Source organism: Mastigoproctus giganteus, chromosome 7 (assembly GCF_048544385.1).
Source record: "Mastigoproctus giganteus isolate SK-2022 chromosome 7, ASM4854438v1, whole genome shotgun sequence".
In the NCBI taxonomy this organism is placed as follows: Eukaryota; Metazoa; Arthropoda; class Arachnida; order Uropygi; family Thelyphonidae; genus Mastigoproctus; species Mastigoproctus giganteus.
The window spans coordinates 223,781,684-223,799,680 of NC_143581.1; the positions used below are offsets into that span (position 1 = coordinate 223,781,684).

At 34.0% G+C, this 17,997-nt stretch overlaps 1 protein-coding gene across 1 annotated transcript in view; it reads right to left on the bottom strand.

Moving 5' to 3' along the window:
• LOC150083724 (calcium-activated potassium channel slowpoke-like) overlaps window positions 1–17,997 on the bottom strand; it is a 668,330-nt gene that overhangs the window by 268,448 nt on the left and 381,885 nt on the right. The window contains 1 exon segment of the mRNA XM_090378165.1: window positions 7,219–7,245. Within this exon segment, the coding sequence (XP_090234291.1) occupies window positions 7,219–7,245 (27 nt within the window).

Below are 17,997 nucleotides of genomic sequence, written 5' to 3' on the forward strand. Positions count from 1 at the left end.
TTTCAGGATCGCCTTGCAGAACATGATAGATTGATTCGCCTAGGTGATACTGACCATTCAGAAAGCGCAAAACATTTCTGGTCAGCATATCCTGACCTTAACCCCAGACGTGATTGTGAAATGATTGACCAATCCCAACACTTCCTTCACCACCTTTGGCTAGAATCGTTGAACATATCATGCTGTCCAAAAGCCTTGAATCACTGCAAGGGTACGAGCTACACCCTATCTTGGAATCAACAGTCTTGAAACTCGACAAGCCCTGGCAGCAAACCCACACTTGTCCGTGCACCACTAATGAACGCCAATCTAGTGAATAATGTTCAATCACACAGCCATGTATGCATTAGAGCACGCACAACTCACTTGGTATTTATTTTATTTTAATTCTATCTCTAACGTCTATATTTTGTTAGTATTTTGTATACGTCTTGTGCTGAAGAAGGGGTTCAATTTACCCTGAAAGCTCCATACTTAGTTATTAAAAATTTTGTCACTGGATACTGGCCCATTTGCCTTTATAATAATCACTTATATGAAAACAAAATCTCTTCCCTTTACCCCTGCAGTAGTTAATTCTTGAATAAATCCCACATCACTACATTATGATCACTACCACATTAAGCTTCTTTACTTAAAGATTCTTAATATGCAACGAGTCACTGTTGAAAACCATATCAAGAATATTGCTTTCTCATGTTATCAAATGTTTTGGTGTAGAACTCAGTCCTTCATCAAAATGAGAATGTTCTGTTCTGAGTGAGCTGCCAAGCTATAGGTTGCAACTGATATCTGGAAAGTTAAAATCCTCCATAATCAGACATTCTAATATGCTGGTCCATTCCATTTCTCTGTATAGTTCTTCATTATACTCATCCCAATTATTTTGTCTATAGCAGATTCCAACTCTCAGTTTTGTTTTCCTAGTGTTTATGTCACACCAGACCGACTCATATCACACTTGTAACATAAGTTTACTGGTGGCACTACTTTAAAGTCTATGTGCTTTTTAACAAAAACATCACTTCTTTCCCCACATTCAATCATGTCAATCCTTTCTGTATAGCATAATCATCCTAATCAAATTCTGCATCCCAATGTCATGACACCTTTCTGTTATATCTATAATGTCTTCATATGATGGCAACCAATACTTCAAATTGATCAAATTTATTTACTATACTCCTAGTATTGGTGTATAAGCAAGTAAATGTGTGTTGCCCGTGTTTTTAGTAAACCTTACACAATCCATGTAATTGCTAGTCCTGTGTGGATCCTTACCTGGCTTTGCAATTTCCTCTCTTCCAGCTTTTCAGCCTACTAATGCATGTAAAAATAGAAGCAACACAAGAATAAATTCCACCTCTGATGAGGGCTGTCCTTAAATTATCATTCTGTGCATCCCCATCCATGAACTAACAGTTTTCCAACCTGCCTAACATTTTATAAGCACTGGCATGCTGTGAAAAATTCTACCCCACAAGCCATGCACAATTTCCCCAGGGCCAAACTGTACATTGACAGGGCTCTCATTATAAATTCTCTCATATTATGGCTTCATAAAATTCCATACACTCAAATTCAGCCTTAACTCATGGCTTTCTTCTCAATATCACCTCATCCTCACATTTCTCTCCTCAACATTGTCTCATACTAAGTAAAGCCTCAGAATACCTATGCTTAACATCAGCTTCTTGATAGGGTCCAAAGACAGGCAACTCTAATGGTGAGATCAACAGAAGGACAACCATAGGAGGAAAGACTCCGATTATGTGGGCTACAGAGCTTGGCAACTAGTCACCTCAGAGGTGACCTGATTGAGGTTTAAAAAGCTCTGATGGGGATTAATAAAATGAATGAAGGTGGAATTCTCATTGTTATAAAGAATTCTGGAACTAGGGGTCATAAATTCAAATTACAGGGCTTGAGGTTTAGATAAGATTGTAGGAAGTTTTCTTTTAGCCAGCAAGTCCTCCTTAAGGGCTGACAGTTTGAATAAATTCAAAGATCAACTGGATAGTTACTTGTGGGGGAAGGGAAGCATATAATTTGTGTTTTCTTATCTACTTGTTTTTTCTTTTGCCAGGCAGAAAAAGCCTGTGACTTCCTTGCACTATATGATGAATACTATTACTACATTATCAACAGTTATCACCGTTTGTGCAGTATGACCAATTTTGTCCCTGGCAGACATACCTGGCGCTATTTCAACTAGCCTTATTACGTAAAATATTTCTTGCTTCCCTGACAATACAGTCACCAAGAATAACTACCTCCTGTGGGATCAGAGCATCCTGCATGTGGTAATCCGACCACACACTAATGTAGAATTTAATTAAAGACATAACTACTGTTGAGGGTAAAGGGAAAGGATTTTGCTTTCATAAGTGACTACAGTGTGGTCTCGGACAGTTTTAAACTCTATGCAGTGGGACCAACTGTTGATGTTACCAACAGCAAATTCTAAATGGGAAGCATTCAGGGAAGTAACCAACGAATACTGTTCACGGCTTAGACTTAAATTCACGACAAATGAACTATTGAGACATGGCAGAGAATAAAAGTGCATGGGTGCATATAAATTATCAGGTGACACAGAAGCTTATGATAGACATAAATTAGTCAGAAATCAAATCACAAAGGAGGCCAGGCAAGCTAAGGTAGATTATAAGAAGTCTGGCAAAGAATTAAAGAAAAGCAGCAAAGACTTCTCTGTTTAAATTGACAGTAGAAGGGAGGGATTGAATCACACTGGGCCATTTGATGTCAAATTGATTTGATGTTAATTGTTGTTAATTGATATTAATTGTTGATAATCTTGCTTGGATTTCTGACAAATTGAATAGGTATTCTGCATCTATATTCACAAATGAGGAATTCTTTGCAGAGAGGGGACAATAGATATTTATAAAACTACAATGGTGAGCTAAATGACTTTGTGATAATTGAAAGGAAAGTGGAAGAGAAATTGTTGAAGCTAAACATAAAAGAGAAAATATATTAAATATTTTCTCACATCCAATCATATTAAAGGAGGCAGCAAAAGAGGAAGCAAACCTTTAGACATAATTCTGAGAGCATCCTTGGATTCAGAGGAGGTCCCTATGGACTGGAGATGTGCAAATGTATCCCCGATTCATAAAGAAGGATCAAAAGGTGACACGAGTAATCACAGACCTGTTAGCTTCTTGTCTTTTTGTAGGAAAAATAATGGATTCATGATTAAGGAAGTAATGTAGGACCATTTGGATAGGAATGTCATTATACTGCAGTCACAGCATGGAATTGTTAAGGGGAGGCCTTGTCTAACCAATCTAATAGGTTACTATGAGATGCAGGGACCAAGAAACTGGATGAAAAAAATAATTTTGATATTATATACTTGGATATCAGGAAGGCTTTTGATACTGTTACACATAAAAGGCTTCTGTACAAATTGAAGCAGTGTGGCATTAAAGGCAAGTTGCTACCATGGATAGAGAGAAGGTTGAGTGGAAGAAGACAGAGTGGTAACCAATGGACACTGCTCTTTGTGGACTAATGTTATTAGTAGAGTCTCCCAGGATTCAGTATTAGGCACATTGTTGGTTTCTATATTTATAAATGATATTGATGAAGGCATATCAGACTTAATGTCCAAGTTTGCAGATTGCATAAAAGTTGGCAAGGTGGTTAATAATAGTAATGATGGTATGCTACTGCAAAAAGAGATCTAGGAAAGTTAGGTCAATAGGCTGAGAAATGGCAATTGAAGTTTAACATTGACAAATGCAAGGTATTGTATATGGGCAGCAGTAATCCCAGAGTAACTTATCAACTGTATGGTAATACGTCAGGATAGTGGAAAATGAAAAAGACCTTGAGTAATGGTACAGTTAGATATGAAGCTCACTGAGCAGTGCAGACTTGCTGCCAGAACAGGTCATGGGGTTTTGCCAATGATATACAGAAACTTTGCTAGCAGGAATAAAGAGGCAATTATCACCAATTAACAATCAACCACCTTCTGGCTGAAGGCTAGAGGGTGGATAGTTGTTGGAAGAGGATGGTTTGAATAAATTCAAAGAACTAGGCAAATTCTTGTAGAGTATGGATAAGTGGAGTGTGCAGTGTATATTTATTTATTTTTTCAGCTGATGCTATATAAGCTTGCTTTTTTCATCTTTTTCCATTACTACTTTTTTTTTTTTTTATGTAAACCCCAAACATGAGAGGTATCAGAACCTATAGTACTTAGTACCGTGCTTGGGTTGGAGGTTGAGAAGACGAAAGAAGATATTTGTTGACATTGGACTTGAACTTCTGTAGACTGTAATTTTCAGGAAATATGTATGAAGAAAGGTTATTCCAGAAAACAGCAGTTGAATGAATAAACGAGGAAGATGAAAAGATGGTTCTGTGAGTTTGAAGTTGGCCAGTAAATGCATGTTGGCTGGTTGATTTATACAGAGTGAGCAGCTGTTTGGAAGAAAAGCAACGCCAAGAGCGAAAGAGAAAACCAAGTTTTTTGGATGCAGAGGAAGCAATATTTGTAATGTGCTTGTGCCAAGAGAGATTAGAAGTCAGGGTAATCCCCAAAAGAGATATATCCTTTTGCCTAGAAATCGGAGTGTCACTAAAGATAAGCATAGGAGCAGAAGAATCCTTTTGGCGAGATATAAGACAAGACTGAGTTTTAGAAGGGTTGAAATCAACTAAGTTGTCTTTGCCCCACTGGAGAATTACCTGAAGATCAGCACTTAAGGAATTGGTAGCAGATTTTCAAGAAGTTGAAACTGATTGGGCAGGGCAAGGTTTCTCAAAATAGAAAGTAGAATGCAATGTACTATCATCGGCAAAACTATGGATAGGATTTCCAGTCAATGGAAGAAGGTCATTAATATACAAGAGGAAAAGAGTGGGGTAAAGAACTGAACCTTGGGGGACACCAGCATTAGTGGAGAAGTTAGAAGACAGAGATCCATCTACCATCACCTTCAGCGAGAGATCAGAGAGAAAACTGGATAACCAATTACTAAAAACAGTTGGCAAACCATAAGATGGAAGATTGTTTAGAAGACCTTTATGCCAAACACGATTGAAAGCCTTTGAGATGTCAAGAGTGTGGAGACACTTTGTAAGAGATGGGTCAGATCAAAAATTAACCTAACTGCTTTCTTTTGAATGGAGTCTATAAGCCTGAGAGAGGTTATAGAGGCAGTGCCCCAAGATGTGGGAACAATATTCCACAGGAGGGCAGATCTGAGATTTGCACAATGATTAGCTGTTTAGAAGAAAAATAATGCAAAGAGTGAAAGAGAAAACCCAGTTTTTTAGAGGCAAAAAAAAAACAATATTGTGATATGCTTATGCCAAGAGAGATTATAAGTCAGGGTAACCTCCTAATAAAGATTTATGAATTTGCCTAGAATTCTGAGTGTCATTGAAGAAATACTGTCTGCCATCTCAATATCAGCCTTTTAGACAAGAACCTCAAACCAGGTGCCATGAAAACATCAGCACCTGGTTTTAAGCCCTTTAATAGTTTGTAAAATTTGGTGAACCAATGCAAACAGTTTTCTCAAAGGAGATGTTAAGATTTAAAACTTTAATCCATAATTATCACCTTTTTGACCTTCAGTTTCTTTAAACACTAAGTTATATCAAGAGATGTGTCTCAATATAAAATAAGCTTTGATTTTAATTAATTTTACTTAGAATAAATTAAATTACAGAATTCCTTCCTGTAAAGAACAATAATTCTTTTTTGCTTCACAATACCACTAGTATGCTAAATGTATACTGTTAAGTACATTTTTTTTATGGACTGCAAACATTATATATACAGGTATTCTATATTTCAACACCAACTGGTATCTAATGGCAGAGCCTAATATACCACAGTAATCTGATTAGCACTAAGTTATGAAGTCTATTGAATTAGCAGCAATGACTTTTGATTTACTGTGTGCCCACTGTTATTAAACAATTTAACATAACACAAGAAGTGGATAAGTTAACTTCCTGATCTATGAAATATTAAATAACTGAATTATGAAAAATTTCAATTATTTTAATGAAAGAAATCACTGTATAAAAAATATATTAAAAAATTAAATAAGTATCAATTAGCTTTTGCATATTACACAGTACAATGGAACATTGATTATCCGTGCTATTGATGGGGAGTGGGATGCCAGTTAATTACAAATTACAATTTATTCACAGGAAATTCAGAGTTGTATAAAATAATATAGGTATGCATAATCAATTACAAAAAAGTTAATCAATTTAGGCAAATGAAATCATGATTTAAAACATGAACTCCCCCTCCCATTGAAACTGTCCTCTTTTTCGTGTAGTGACACTTTTTATTTCTGTTGCAATGAAAATAATTGTAAGGTGCGTAGGGAGGAGTTCATGCACTGTAGACCCTCTCTATATTTGTTTTATAAATATAAAATGGGTCAACGAATGCATGAACAATATATTTATTTTATAAATACAAATAAACACTGTGCTGAATATAATTTCTATTGTTTTGCCCTTTACAGCAAGCCAATGTTTAACTATCTACTAGCATATAAGGAATAAATAAATTAATAACACTATCAAAGAGAAAAAAAAAGCTAAAATAACATAAGTTTTAAGTTTTAAAGATCCCACATGGATAATCAAATGCATGGTTGATCAAGTTTCCACTGTAAACAGAAAAAAAAAAAAAAAAAAGATTTTCAAGAAAAATTTAAAATTTTTTCAATAATTTTGATATATACTAAATGATCTAAGATTGCAATTAATTACATTAAATGATTATAATATTTAGGCAAGAAATTTAAAATCAGTAACATTTAATCATAAACAGGTAAATTTTTCAGGTAAAATGAAAAATTAGAAATATATAATATCACTATTATATCTCTTTTTTAATATATAATCTTGAATTGTTTAAAATAATGTTTACATATTAAGTTTCTTTATACTTTCTACATAAAAGAATAATCAGACTTAATATGGGAAATATTAATTTATTTTAAATATTTTAATTACATTTAGGTACATTTTTTAAAATATATATCATATATAAGTTTAAAATTATAATAGGTATCCATATAAAAAAAGAAAAAAAACTTTACGGCTTACTTTAAAGTCAAACTTGGGTATTTTAAGTTTTAAAATTAAATTATATAATAAACATGCTTTTCTTTGCATTACAAAAAGATATAAAAGCATACTTACATTCATCATGTTCCTTTGTGGCGTCGGCTGTGTCGGAAAAAAAGAAATGAATCAACACTTCAGTTATATATGCTTCATTTTCCTGCAAACCTACAGCATCAGTCGATTTTATTTACATTATCAACATGGCTCGTCAGTGTATTGTACTGATTTTCAGCATTTTATTTAAAATTCTCACTTTCTTTCTCGCTCTTTCTTTCACTCACTCACTCGCTAAAAATTCAGGAAGCACAGAACAAGTAATTTCACACAGTAAGCTCTGCATATTTGTAGTAGTAAGCAACATAATACAGCAATATAAAAATTTTCTCACATTTTAGTTATTTAATTTTGTTAACCTGATCAAGTAAAAGTTATTTTATTGCTTATTTTAGCTTTTTGCAACTGGTAAATTTATTATTATTTTTTTAAAATCAAACTGAATTTAAAACATATTTTTTTAAATCCTACTTTGGTTGAAGACAGTTTAAATATTTATTCAATTCATTAATAGATAATTTGAATTAGTTATAAATTGATCTGGTGGACCAGATTAACAGTGAAGATTGACAGCATGAAATTTTCAGTTTTTAGCACTGAAACAAAATATCACTTCTATGTCATCTACTTTTTTGGAGTGAAAATGGTAACATATAACCAACACTTTTTACATCAATAAAATTTAGAAATATTTAAGCATAGAGAACATCAGTACTGCATGCATATTGCATATGCATAAAATGTCTATCATCTTCACCACATTGATTCATCTGCACGTCAGTCTGCATGTAAGAATTCGACTCCCACTCGATGAATTTTCATATAAATATTTGCAGTTTGGTGTTTTAGAAAGATTTGTAGAGTATGAAAAAAAAAATTAACTTTCTCTAATATAAATAGAAGTTTATTTCAGATATTTTGGCATTACTCCATAAGGAAAAGTAAGGCTGACATCAAAATTTCAGTGTATGTTCAAAAGGTTTCAGGATAAATTCCAAATCAATATTATCCCCCCAAAACACAGCTTCCCCTCTAGAGAAATCTATATTATATTTGGATGTTTGATCATTACTCAAGAAGGAGAAGTCTGATTAACAAAAAACTTTCAGCACATGTTTGATCCCTTGAAAGTTTTTAGGATGAATTGTGATTCCATAGCCCTCCAACACAAAAATCTGTATAATATAAATGAAGTACATTTAGAGCATTACTCAAGGGAAAAAAAAAATGGGACTGACACTAAATTTTTGATACATATGTTTTTTTGATCCCCGGGGAAGTGTTAGATCAAATTCCATAGCCTTTTTCCTTTTTCTCTGACAATGTTTGATCCTTTTCACAATTTCAGAGCTTATCAAGAATAATCTTTTAGACCTTTGTAGCAAATTTTGTCAATAAATTTACCCAGATCCTCTGTGCAATCTCTTCTCGAATATTCACTACCAATTTCTTAAATGCCAATCTCCAAGCAATTCTCCAGTAACACAAAGATAACCCATTTAATTTCAATCCTTTTAAAACTCAGTTATATCTCACAAAGAGGATTTTCTGCTCCTGTGCTTATCTTTGATGCCACTCAGATTTCCAGATCACACATCTCTATTAGGGATTATCCTAACTTTTAATCTCTCTCTTTCTCTCTCTCTCTCAGCATACGCACACCACAAATATTGCTTCCTCTGCATCTAAAAAACTGGGTTTTCTCTTTTACTCTCAGCATTACTTTTCTTCTAAACAGCTGCTTACACTGTACAAACTCAAATCCACCCTACCTTGGAATACTGTTCCTACATCTGGGGCAGTGCCCCCATAACCTTTCTCAGGCTTCCAAATGCCATTCAAAAGAGGGCAGTTAGGTTAATTAATGACCCAGCAATTACAAAGTCTCTCCACTCCCTGTCTGATATACATTCTGTTTCTGCTGCATGCCTTTTCTATAGATACTTCCATGGATGCTGTTCTTCTGAAATGATTTCTATAATTTCCCCTCTCTCTTCCAAAGTCCGAACATGTGCCACAACTAGTCAACATCCACTTACTGTCCAACTTCAAACTCCCAGAACCAACTTTTCTCCTTCCTCATTTATTCCAACAACTTTCGTTTTCTGGAACAACCTCCTTTCACACATATTTCCTGAAAATTACAATCTACAGAAATTGAAGTCTAATGTCCAGGAGTAACTTCTTTCATCTTCTAAACCTTCAATCTATAAATAGCACTAAGTACAATAGGTTCTAAATACCTTTTGTGTATGGGATTTTATTTAAAAAAAATCCCATGTCACAGCTACTCATCATGTGGTGAAGTTTTGGACACTTCTTGACAATATAGAAAGTATTTAAATGTGATTATGTTATTTCATAATTAACTACAACTGAAGATAACAACATCGCATACATCACCTAACTTGCTATTCTATTTGTTGCTAACCAACCAGATCAATTTATGTACAATCCAAATTATGTTCCATCAGGATCAAATAAAGATTTATTCTGTATAATACAAATATTTAAAACTTTTCTTGCACATTGTATTATTCGAAAACCAATGAGAATAAAAATCTTTTTCTCTCAAAATTCAGAGAATATTTGATAAATATAAATTCTGCCAGTTATTATATATTCAACTTAATTAGGATGAAATGGAAAAATGAAAAGGATAATCAGCTAATATTCAGTAAACAATATAAATTTTGGCAACGATTATGATAATTTTAAATAACAATTTATGTACAATTACATGTTTAAGATGAAACAACTAGAGTTAGAGATATGATGTAGTGAACTCAGGAACAAATGATGCAGTAAATTTAACAATCATCTACTGGGTAATTCAAAAACAACTTCACAACTTAAGTTAACAACTTCACGACTGAAGTTAAGTCTATAACTTCACGCATTTTGAACTACATAAGGTTGCAGTTTCTATTTGTGACAGTGGTCGCATTGAGATACAGGTCCCAATAGGGAGAAGGGCATATGCCAGCCTTAACCATGAGTATAAGTGTTCTGAGGTCTATCTGAAAAAAAAAAAAAAACACTCAAAAACCTGGTCATCATGCCCCCCTTTACGATGATACCTGGATACGATAGTGGTCAGACATAAGTTCTCTGAGCAGTGCAGACAAGTAGCAAAGAAGGCCCATGGTATCCTATTAGTGATTTATCGAACATTTTCTTGTAGAGATAGGAATGCTATAAACCACACTGTATAAGGCAATTGTAAGACTGCACTTTCGATATCTGTGTTCAAGTATCGAAAGCACCTAAAGAAAGATATACAAATTCTTTAAAGGGTCTGTAGATGGGCAATGCACCTTGTGAGATCAGCAAAAGGATGTCCATATGAGAAAAGACTTTGAATATCTGGACTACAGCTCTTGAAAACTAGATATCTTAAATGAGACTTCACTGAGGAGTGTAAGGCTCTGAGAGGTGAAAGTAAAATATATCAATGGGAAATTTCATCAAAATGAAACAAAAATTTCAAATTGGCCTGCCCGAAGTCCTGGCCTTAACCCCACTGAACAAATTCGGGATGAACTAGAATGGCAACATGCCCACGATCGGTAGTTGAATCACTGCTGTGTATATATATATATTGCATGCACACACACACATATATGTGTGTATCTCTCTCTCTCTCTCTCTCTCTCTATATATATATATATACTTAATATATATACTTAATAATGTCTTAAGTAAAAATACTTAAGACGTGGCACAACTCTTCATTGAGGTTCTTGGTAAAGCTCCTCCTGACATACTGAACACATTCTATTTAATGCCTCCCTTGGTCTTCAGACAGAATGACACCAGAATAATACTGAAAAATCTTAATACCAATCAACAATTCCTGATGGAATTTCTCTACTTTTTATAAAACCTGTGTTCCAGAGCATACTTCTATTTTGTGCTTCCTTTTTACTCCATCTCTTATTCAACCAGTGTTTTTTCTTTGGCATGGAAATTTTCTCATATTCAACTAATTTCTAAAATGGGTAATAACAATTTGTTTCACTCCAGCTATCATCCCATTGCACTAAGCTCAGGTATTATCAAAATAATGGAGAAATCTATTTAACTGTCAACTCAAACTACCATCGTATAAGCAGTTTACCTGATTAACAGTCTTAATAGAGGCTCTCACCTTCGAACTACTGGTGATATCACATTACTCATCTCTGGACAAATTCAATGGAAAAGTTCAGTAAAATTCAAGCGGTTGCTCTTGACATTTCTAAGCCCTTTGATCATGTCATAAAGAACTTTTAAACAAGCTTCCATCTTACAGTTTTCCTTCTGCTTTTTGCAATTAGCAGCCAGTTTTCTCTCTCTGCTTGCTCACTGTAAGTAGTGATGTAGTAGTAGTAGTAGTAGAGGCATGTGATGCAAGAAATCAAGCGTATGTAGCATCAGCCAAAAAAAAACAAAAAAAAAAAAACACCCATTTCGCACATCAATTCCCTCTAAAAGTTTATCCAGTTCCTCCTTGAATTTAATTAAGCTATCAACTTCCACAACAGATGGAAGTTCGTTCCAGTAATCAACTACCTGCTGGCTAAAGGCAAATTTCCATACATCTATTCTAAAACTGTCTTTCCTCAATTGGAATTTATGTGCCCTCAGGTTTGTTATCTGAGCAAGAGGAAAATCCCATCAGAATTGAGCCAGCTCAACCCATTCAAGGCCTTATACACCTCAATCAGATCAACTCACAGGAGCCTAGTCTCCAGACGCTCCAATTTGAAGGTGATGTTCTTGGTAATGGATCTGTTGTTGATGATTTTTGATGTTCTTGGTAATGGCTGCATTTACCAGCTTATCAACTACTCTTCTCCTCCTATATATTAATGCTCTTCTTCCATTAACTGTAAATTTATAATAATAGGTCTGCAAATGCATTCTCCCTTTGCATCAACTAAGGAAATCATGCCATATACAAACAGCTACAACTTCTCAAATATTTACCACCAATTTGCTAAGACAAGTTTTAGATTTTCATCTAATACTTGTCCTGTTGTATTTTTCATAAAAAAAAAAAAAAAAAAAAAAAACAACTAATTTTTACTGGGGTTAAATTTAACCTTTCTTGGAATAAGCATATCACAATTATTTCTGCCTCTGGATCAAAAAACAAAAAAAGGAGACTATCTCTTTCATGCTTGGCTGTACTTTCTTCAAAGCTGCTACCAAAATTATAAATCTCAAATCCATCTTGCCATGAAATATTGTTCCCACATATGGCACAGTGCCCTCAAGGCCCATCTTAAGTCCTTGACTCTATCCAAAAAGAGGCAGTCAGGTTAATTAATGACCCATTTCTTATAAACTTTAGTCACTGATCTGTGTCATATGATTGTTCAGTTTCTGCTGCATTCCTTTTCTATAGATATTTCTACACATCATTTCTTCTGAATTGGCATCTGTAATTCCACCTCTCTTAAAAACTAGTATGAGCATACATCTCAACTAGTCATCACCCATGCACAGTTCAACTTCTGGCTCACTGAATTAACTTTTCTTCTTCCTCATTTATCCCTTCTACTTCTGTTCTTCGGAAGAATCTTTCGTGTCTTCATGTTCAAGTCTTTCATGTGGAACAGTATCAAGAGCTCTTCTAAAATCCAAGTATATGAAGACAAAATTATTATTGTTTTTGCATCCAGTTCTTGATTACTTTATCCTATTCATTATTCCAAATTAATAGTTAGCACTGAAATAAAAATCATTTTCAATAAACTAATTTTTATTTCTTGAAAGGTTGGACAATAAAAATTGTCCAACCTTGAAAGGTTGGACAATTTTTATTGTCCAACCTTTCAAGGCCAGTTGGCAACACACATTTTATTTATTCTTTTCTACATACAGGCAGTCCTTGGATTAATGGCAGGCTGTACTCCTAGAAAAAGCACCATAAGGCTAAGGGTTTAAATAGTACAATTGAGATTTTTATAGGTACGAATAAAAATAGCAAAACTGACTAACTACTAATTATATATAAAGTATGTCCGAGTGCTCATTATGATTATTAGAAATTAGTATTAAAATGGCAGAACAATGAAAGCAAGCAAAGGTTATAAAGCTTCTGCTGTAAAAAAAAGAAATAGTTTATCTAGTTTTATATTTCATCTACTATATTCGCCTCCTTTTCATCTATTCATAATTTTCATTTCATATTTCATCTACATCCAAATATTTATTTAATCCCTCTTTAAATCTATATAATCTTTTTAACTCTAAAGGACTAGGCAGAAACTTTTTCCAATAGCTGATTACTCTTGATAAAAGAAAATTTTCAACCTCCAACTATCTTTCCTTAATTTGAAAATATGTCCCATTGTTTGACTTAAACAAGAAAAGGAAAACTGTTCTATGTTCTTACAAAAGACTTGGAGTCTTTTTGTAAGAATAGAGAACTAAACACCACATCTAGTGTATTTTTGCAAGAATAAATTTAAAGAACTAGACAAATTATGAGGGGAGACAGGCAGGTGAAGTGGAAGTTTATTCCTTTTGGCTAATGCTGTATAAGCTTGCGTGCTTCCTTGCATCATTTGCCATTACTAATACTAAATATCCTTTTGCATCCACAATTTTTTTGTTGCCTTCCTTTGTACCATTTAAACATGTCAATATCTTTCCTGAAAGCTCCCAGACATGTCATATAGAGCATGCAAGATGTGGTCTGACCAATTTATACAGTAGGATAATCATTCCTCCTTCAGTACTGGTAAAATGCTTATATATATCATTGACAGTGTTCCATGCACAGTACTTGCAGACTTACTACACTGCCAACAAAATGAACTTCATGTTGGATTGTACTGCAACCCTTATCTTTTTCTCATCTTCAGTGTCATTGGGTGCATGGCTCTCATTTGATAATTTAATTTTTTGGTTTAATTTAATGGTTTGAGCATGCTCAATGCCAATGGGATTCTTCCTCTTGCTAAGAATAATCACCTCAGAGGGCATAAATTCAAATTGAGGAAGGACAGATGTCGGATAGATGTGCGGAAATTTGCCTTTGGCCAGCGGGTGGTTGGTTGGTGGAACCGACTTCCATCACTTGTTGTTGAAGTTGACAGCCTAAACAAATTTAAGGCTCAACTGGACAGGTATTTCGAACGAACGGAGGGGTGAAATGGGAGTGGTGTGTTTTTTTTTTTTTTTTTTTGGCTGATGCTGAATAAGCTTGCTTTCTTGCATCATATGCCTCTACTAATGCTAATGCTAATTTTAGATTACTATGGCCTCTATGTAGAAACTTGCATTAACCTTGCACACTTTAATGTCAGAAAATTTTGCAATTTATAATACCATCATCAATATCATTAATAAAAATTAGAAACAAGGCAGCAATCCAAGGGATTTCACTTATAGCAGTGGCCCACTCAGAGGACCGGTTATCCATTTACAACCACACTTTCTTTGTCTCTCACCAATTTATCCACTATACTAATATAACCGTATTAAACCTATCTGCTTCATATGAGAATATATCAAAAGGCTCTTTGATGCATTCTAAGAAAGGATTATTTTTCACACATACTGACTGTAGAGCATTCCAATTCAGGGCTGAACCAAAAAAAAGTGAACACCATCCTGCATATTAGTAAAATAATTTAATTTATAATTTATCTAAAATGATAATTTAATTAAATTATATCATAGTTATCCTTGTATCCAGTTCCTTTTAATGTAATTAAATTGACAATCAAATTTTACCAAAAGTTATAATTTTTCACTTCCTTTGCCTTTCTGCTTATATATCTTTTTAATTTAAGCTATTATAATGAAATTAGCAGCTTATATATCTGCTAATTTCTTTTCAACCATTACATGGATTTCTTTTCTAATTTATTTTCAACTATTACATCACCTTTCTTTTTATTGGACATTTTTAATGAAATAAATAAGAAATGCTTAAAAAACCACCAAAAATATTCTGTGCACAGATGTTTCATTTCATGTATAAAGACACATCTCTTTCTTTATACATATAAAAAAAAAATAGGAGGAGGAACTGAATCAGCCCAAATGCTGTGTGTTTTTCAAAACTTTAAAAAATATTTATTAATTTAATTTTATTTTATAAATATAATAAAATATTTACAAATTAATGCAAATTGCATGGTCTCATACTAGCAACGCACCTTATAATAAAAACGCACGTCACACTGCTATACCCAATAGCATGGGCAGTGATATTATAGTTATGTAACTGCAGATTTACATAAGTCAAGGGCTGCCTGTATTAATATTGTTAACAAATGAAATGTATATAAAAATAAACTTTACTTACAAAACAATTAAAGCTACTTTAACATTCTATTGTGACACCTTACACTAAATTTTATCAGCATAGAATATGAAAGCAAATATTCTAAACAAGTATGAAAGTACTTGTTTAGACAAACTTTTTTTCATATTCTTATAACTGTCATCAAATATTTGTCCATGTTTTACCTGGACTTAATAATTTTCCTCAAAAATTCCAGATTCACGTAAACATATCGAGCCAAAACAATTTCAGTTTAATGGAGACTTGTTAAGAAATGATTATTTTACAAATATATTAAATGTAGAACATTCAAATGCAGGGTTGTACCAAAAAAGTGAACATAATTCAGCATGCTAGTAAAATAATTTAATTTATAATTTTATTAAAAATAATAATTAACTGCAAAAAAGTTTCAAATGCCATTTACTACTTCTTTACTGATTTTTATGTAAAAAAAACTGCACTAATTTAAATTAATTTCACATGGCAGTGCATCACTACCAAATGCTTAAGAAGACAGCCTTTCAAACCATCAAATATCCGTATTTATATTTGATGCCAGTGATATCACATTGGCCCATCAAGAGTGCCCCAAATTATTAAAGTTTTTTAAGTATGAAAAATGTCTAAAGATACAAACTGACTGTGATAAAGTCAGTTGCTGTTGTGACTGTTAACACTCTTTTCACTGCCCACACTAATTTTATTCAATTGTTGATCAAAGAAATTCAGCACAGTTGACTGAGACTCAGTTGATCAATTACTAATAAGTGAGTGATTACTATATTTTCTAAAATATCTGGTCTGAGAGAGTTTTTAAATTCTATACAGTGGGACCAACTGATGATGTTACCAACAGAAAATTCTAAATGGGAAGCATTCAAAGAATTAATCTTGGAAGCTACTAGGCTTTTCATACCAACTAATATCATACTAACTAAGAAATACTGTTCGTATTAACTAAGAAACAATGTTCAAGGTTTAGGCCTAAATGGGTGTGAGATGAACTAATCAGACTCATGGCAGAAAATAAAAATGCGTGCTATGCATATAAATTATCAGGTGACACAGAAGCCTATGGTAGGTATAAGTTGGTCTGTGATCAGGTCACAAAAGGAGGTTAGGCAGCTGAAGTCAGAATATGAGAAATCTTTGGCAAAAGATGCAAAGAGTTCTTTACTTATGTAAATTCTAGAAGGAAGGGGATGAACCAGATTGGTCCAGTTGATATTGATGGTATGACTGTTGATTATTCTGCTCAGGTAGCTGACAAACTGAATGAGTATTTTGCATCTACATTCACACATGAGTAGTTATTCAAGGATGGAACACCAGAAATTTATCAAACTCTGGCAGGGAGCTAAATGATTTTGTAATAAATGAGAGCAAAGTGGAGGAGAAATTATTGAAGTTAAAATAAGAAAGGCACCTGGGATGGATGGGATCTATCCAGTTGTATTAAAGGAGGCAGCAAAGTAAGTAAGCAAACCCTTAGCCATAATTATGAGAGATTTCTTGGACTCAGGGGAGGTCCCCCATGGACTGACGATGTGCAAATATGTCACCAATTCACAAAGGGGGATACAAGAGTAATTACAGGCTTGTTAACTTCTGTTCTGGGGAAATTAATAGAGGCACAGTTTAAAGAAGCACTGCAGGATCATCTAGACAAGACTGTAGCGATAGTTTAGACACATCATGGGTTTGTTAAAGGAAGTCTTGTCTGACAAATTTGATTGGATACTAAGATGTGGTCACAAAGGAACTGGATGCAAAAAATAATTCTGATATCATATACTTGGATTTTAGAAAAGCTTTCAATACTGGTGCACATGGAAGATTGCTGTACAAATTGGAGCAGACGGCATTAAGGGTAAATTGCTGCTTTTGGATAAAGGGATGGTTCAGTGGGAGAAGACAGAGGATGGTAATCAATGGACACTTCTCTTTCTGGATTAATGTTATCAGTGGAGTGTTCAGTGTTGGGCCCATTGTTGTTTTCTTTATATATATTAATGATAGTGATGAAGGTATATCAGGCATAATATCCAAGTCTGCAGATGATACAAGGTTGGCAGAGTTGTTAATAACACTAATGACAGTATGCTACTGCAAATGGATCTAGAAAAGAGCAGATGGGCTGAGAGGTGGCAACTGAAGTTTAACGTCAACAAATGTAAAATACTGCATAGGGGTAGCAGTAACCCCAAAGTAACACATCAACTGTGTGGTATTATACTCAGGGTAGTGGAGAATGAAGAAGACCTGGGGGTAATTCTGCAACCAGATATGAAGTTTTCTGAACAGTACAGACAGTCTGCAAGAGTGGCTAATGGTGTCTTGTCAATGATATACAGGAATTTTTCTAGAAGGATAAGAAGGTGATTATCCCCTTGTATAAGGCAATGGTCAGGCCACACCTTGAGTACTGTATACAGGTCTGGAGGCCTCATTTTAGGAAGGATGTAGAGCTGCTGGAACAAGTACAGAGAAGGGAAGGAACAAGTATAGAG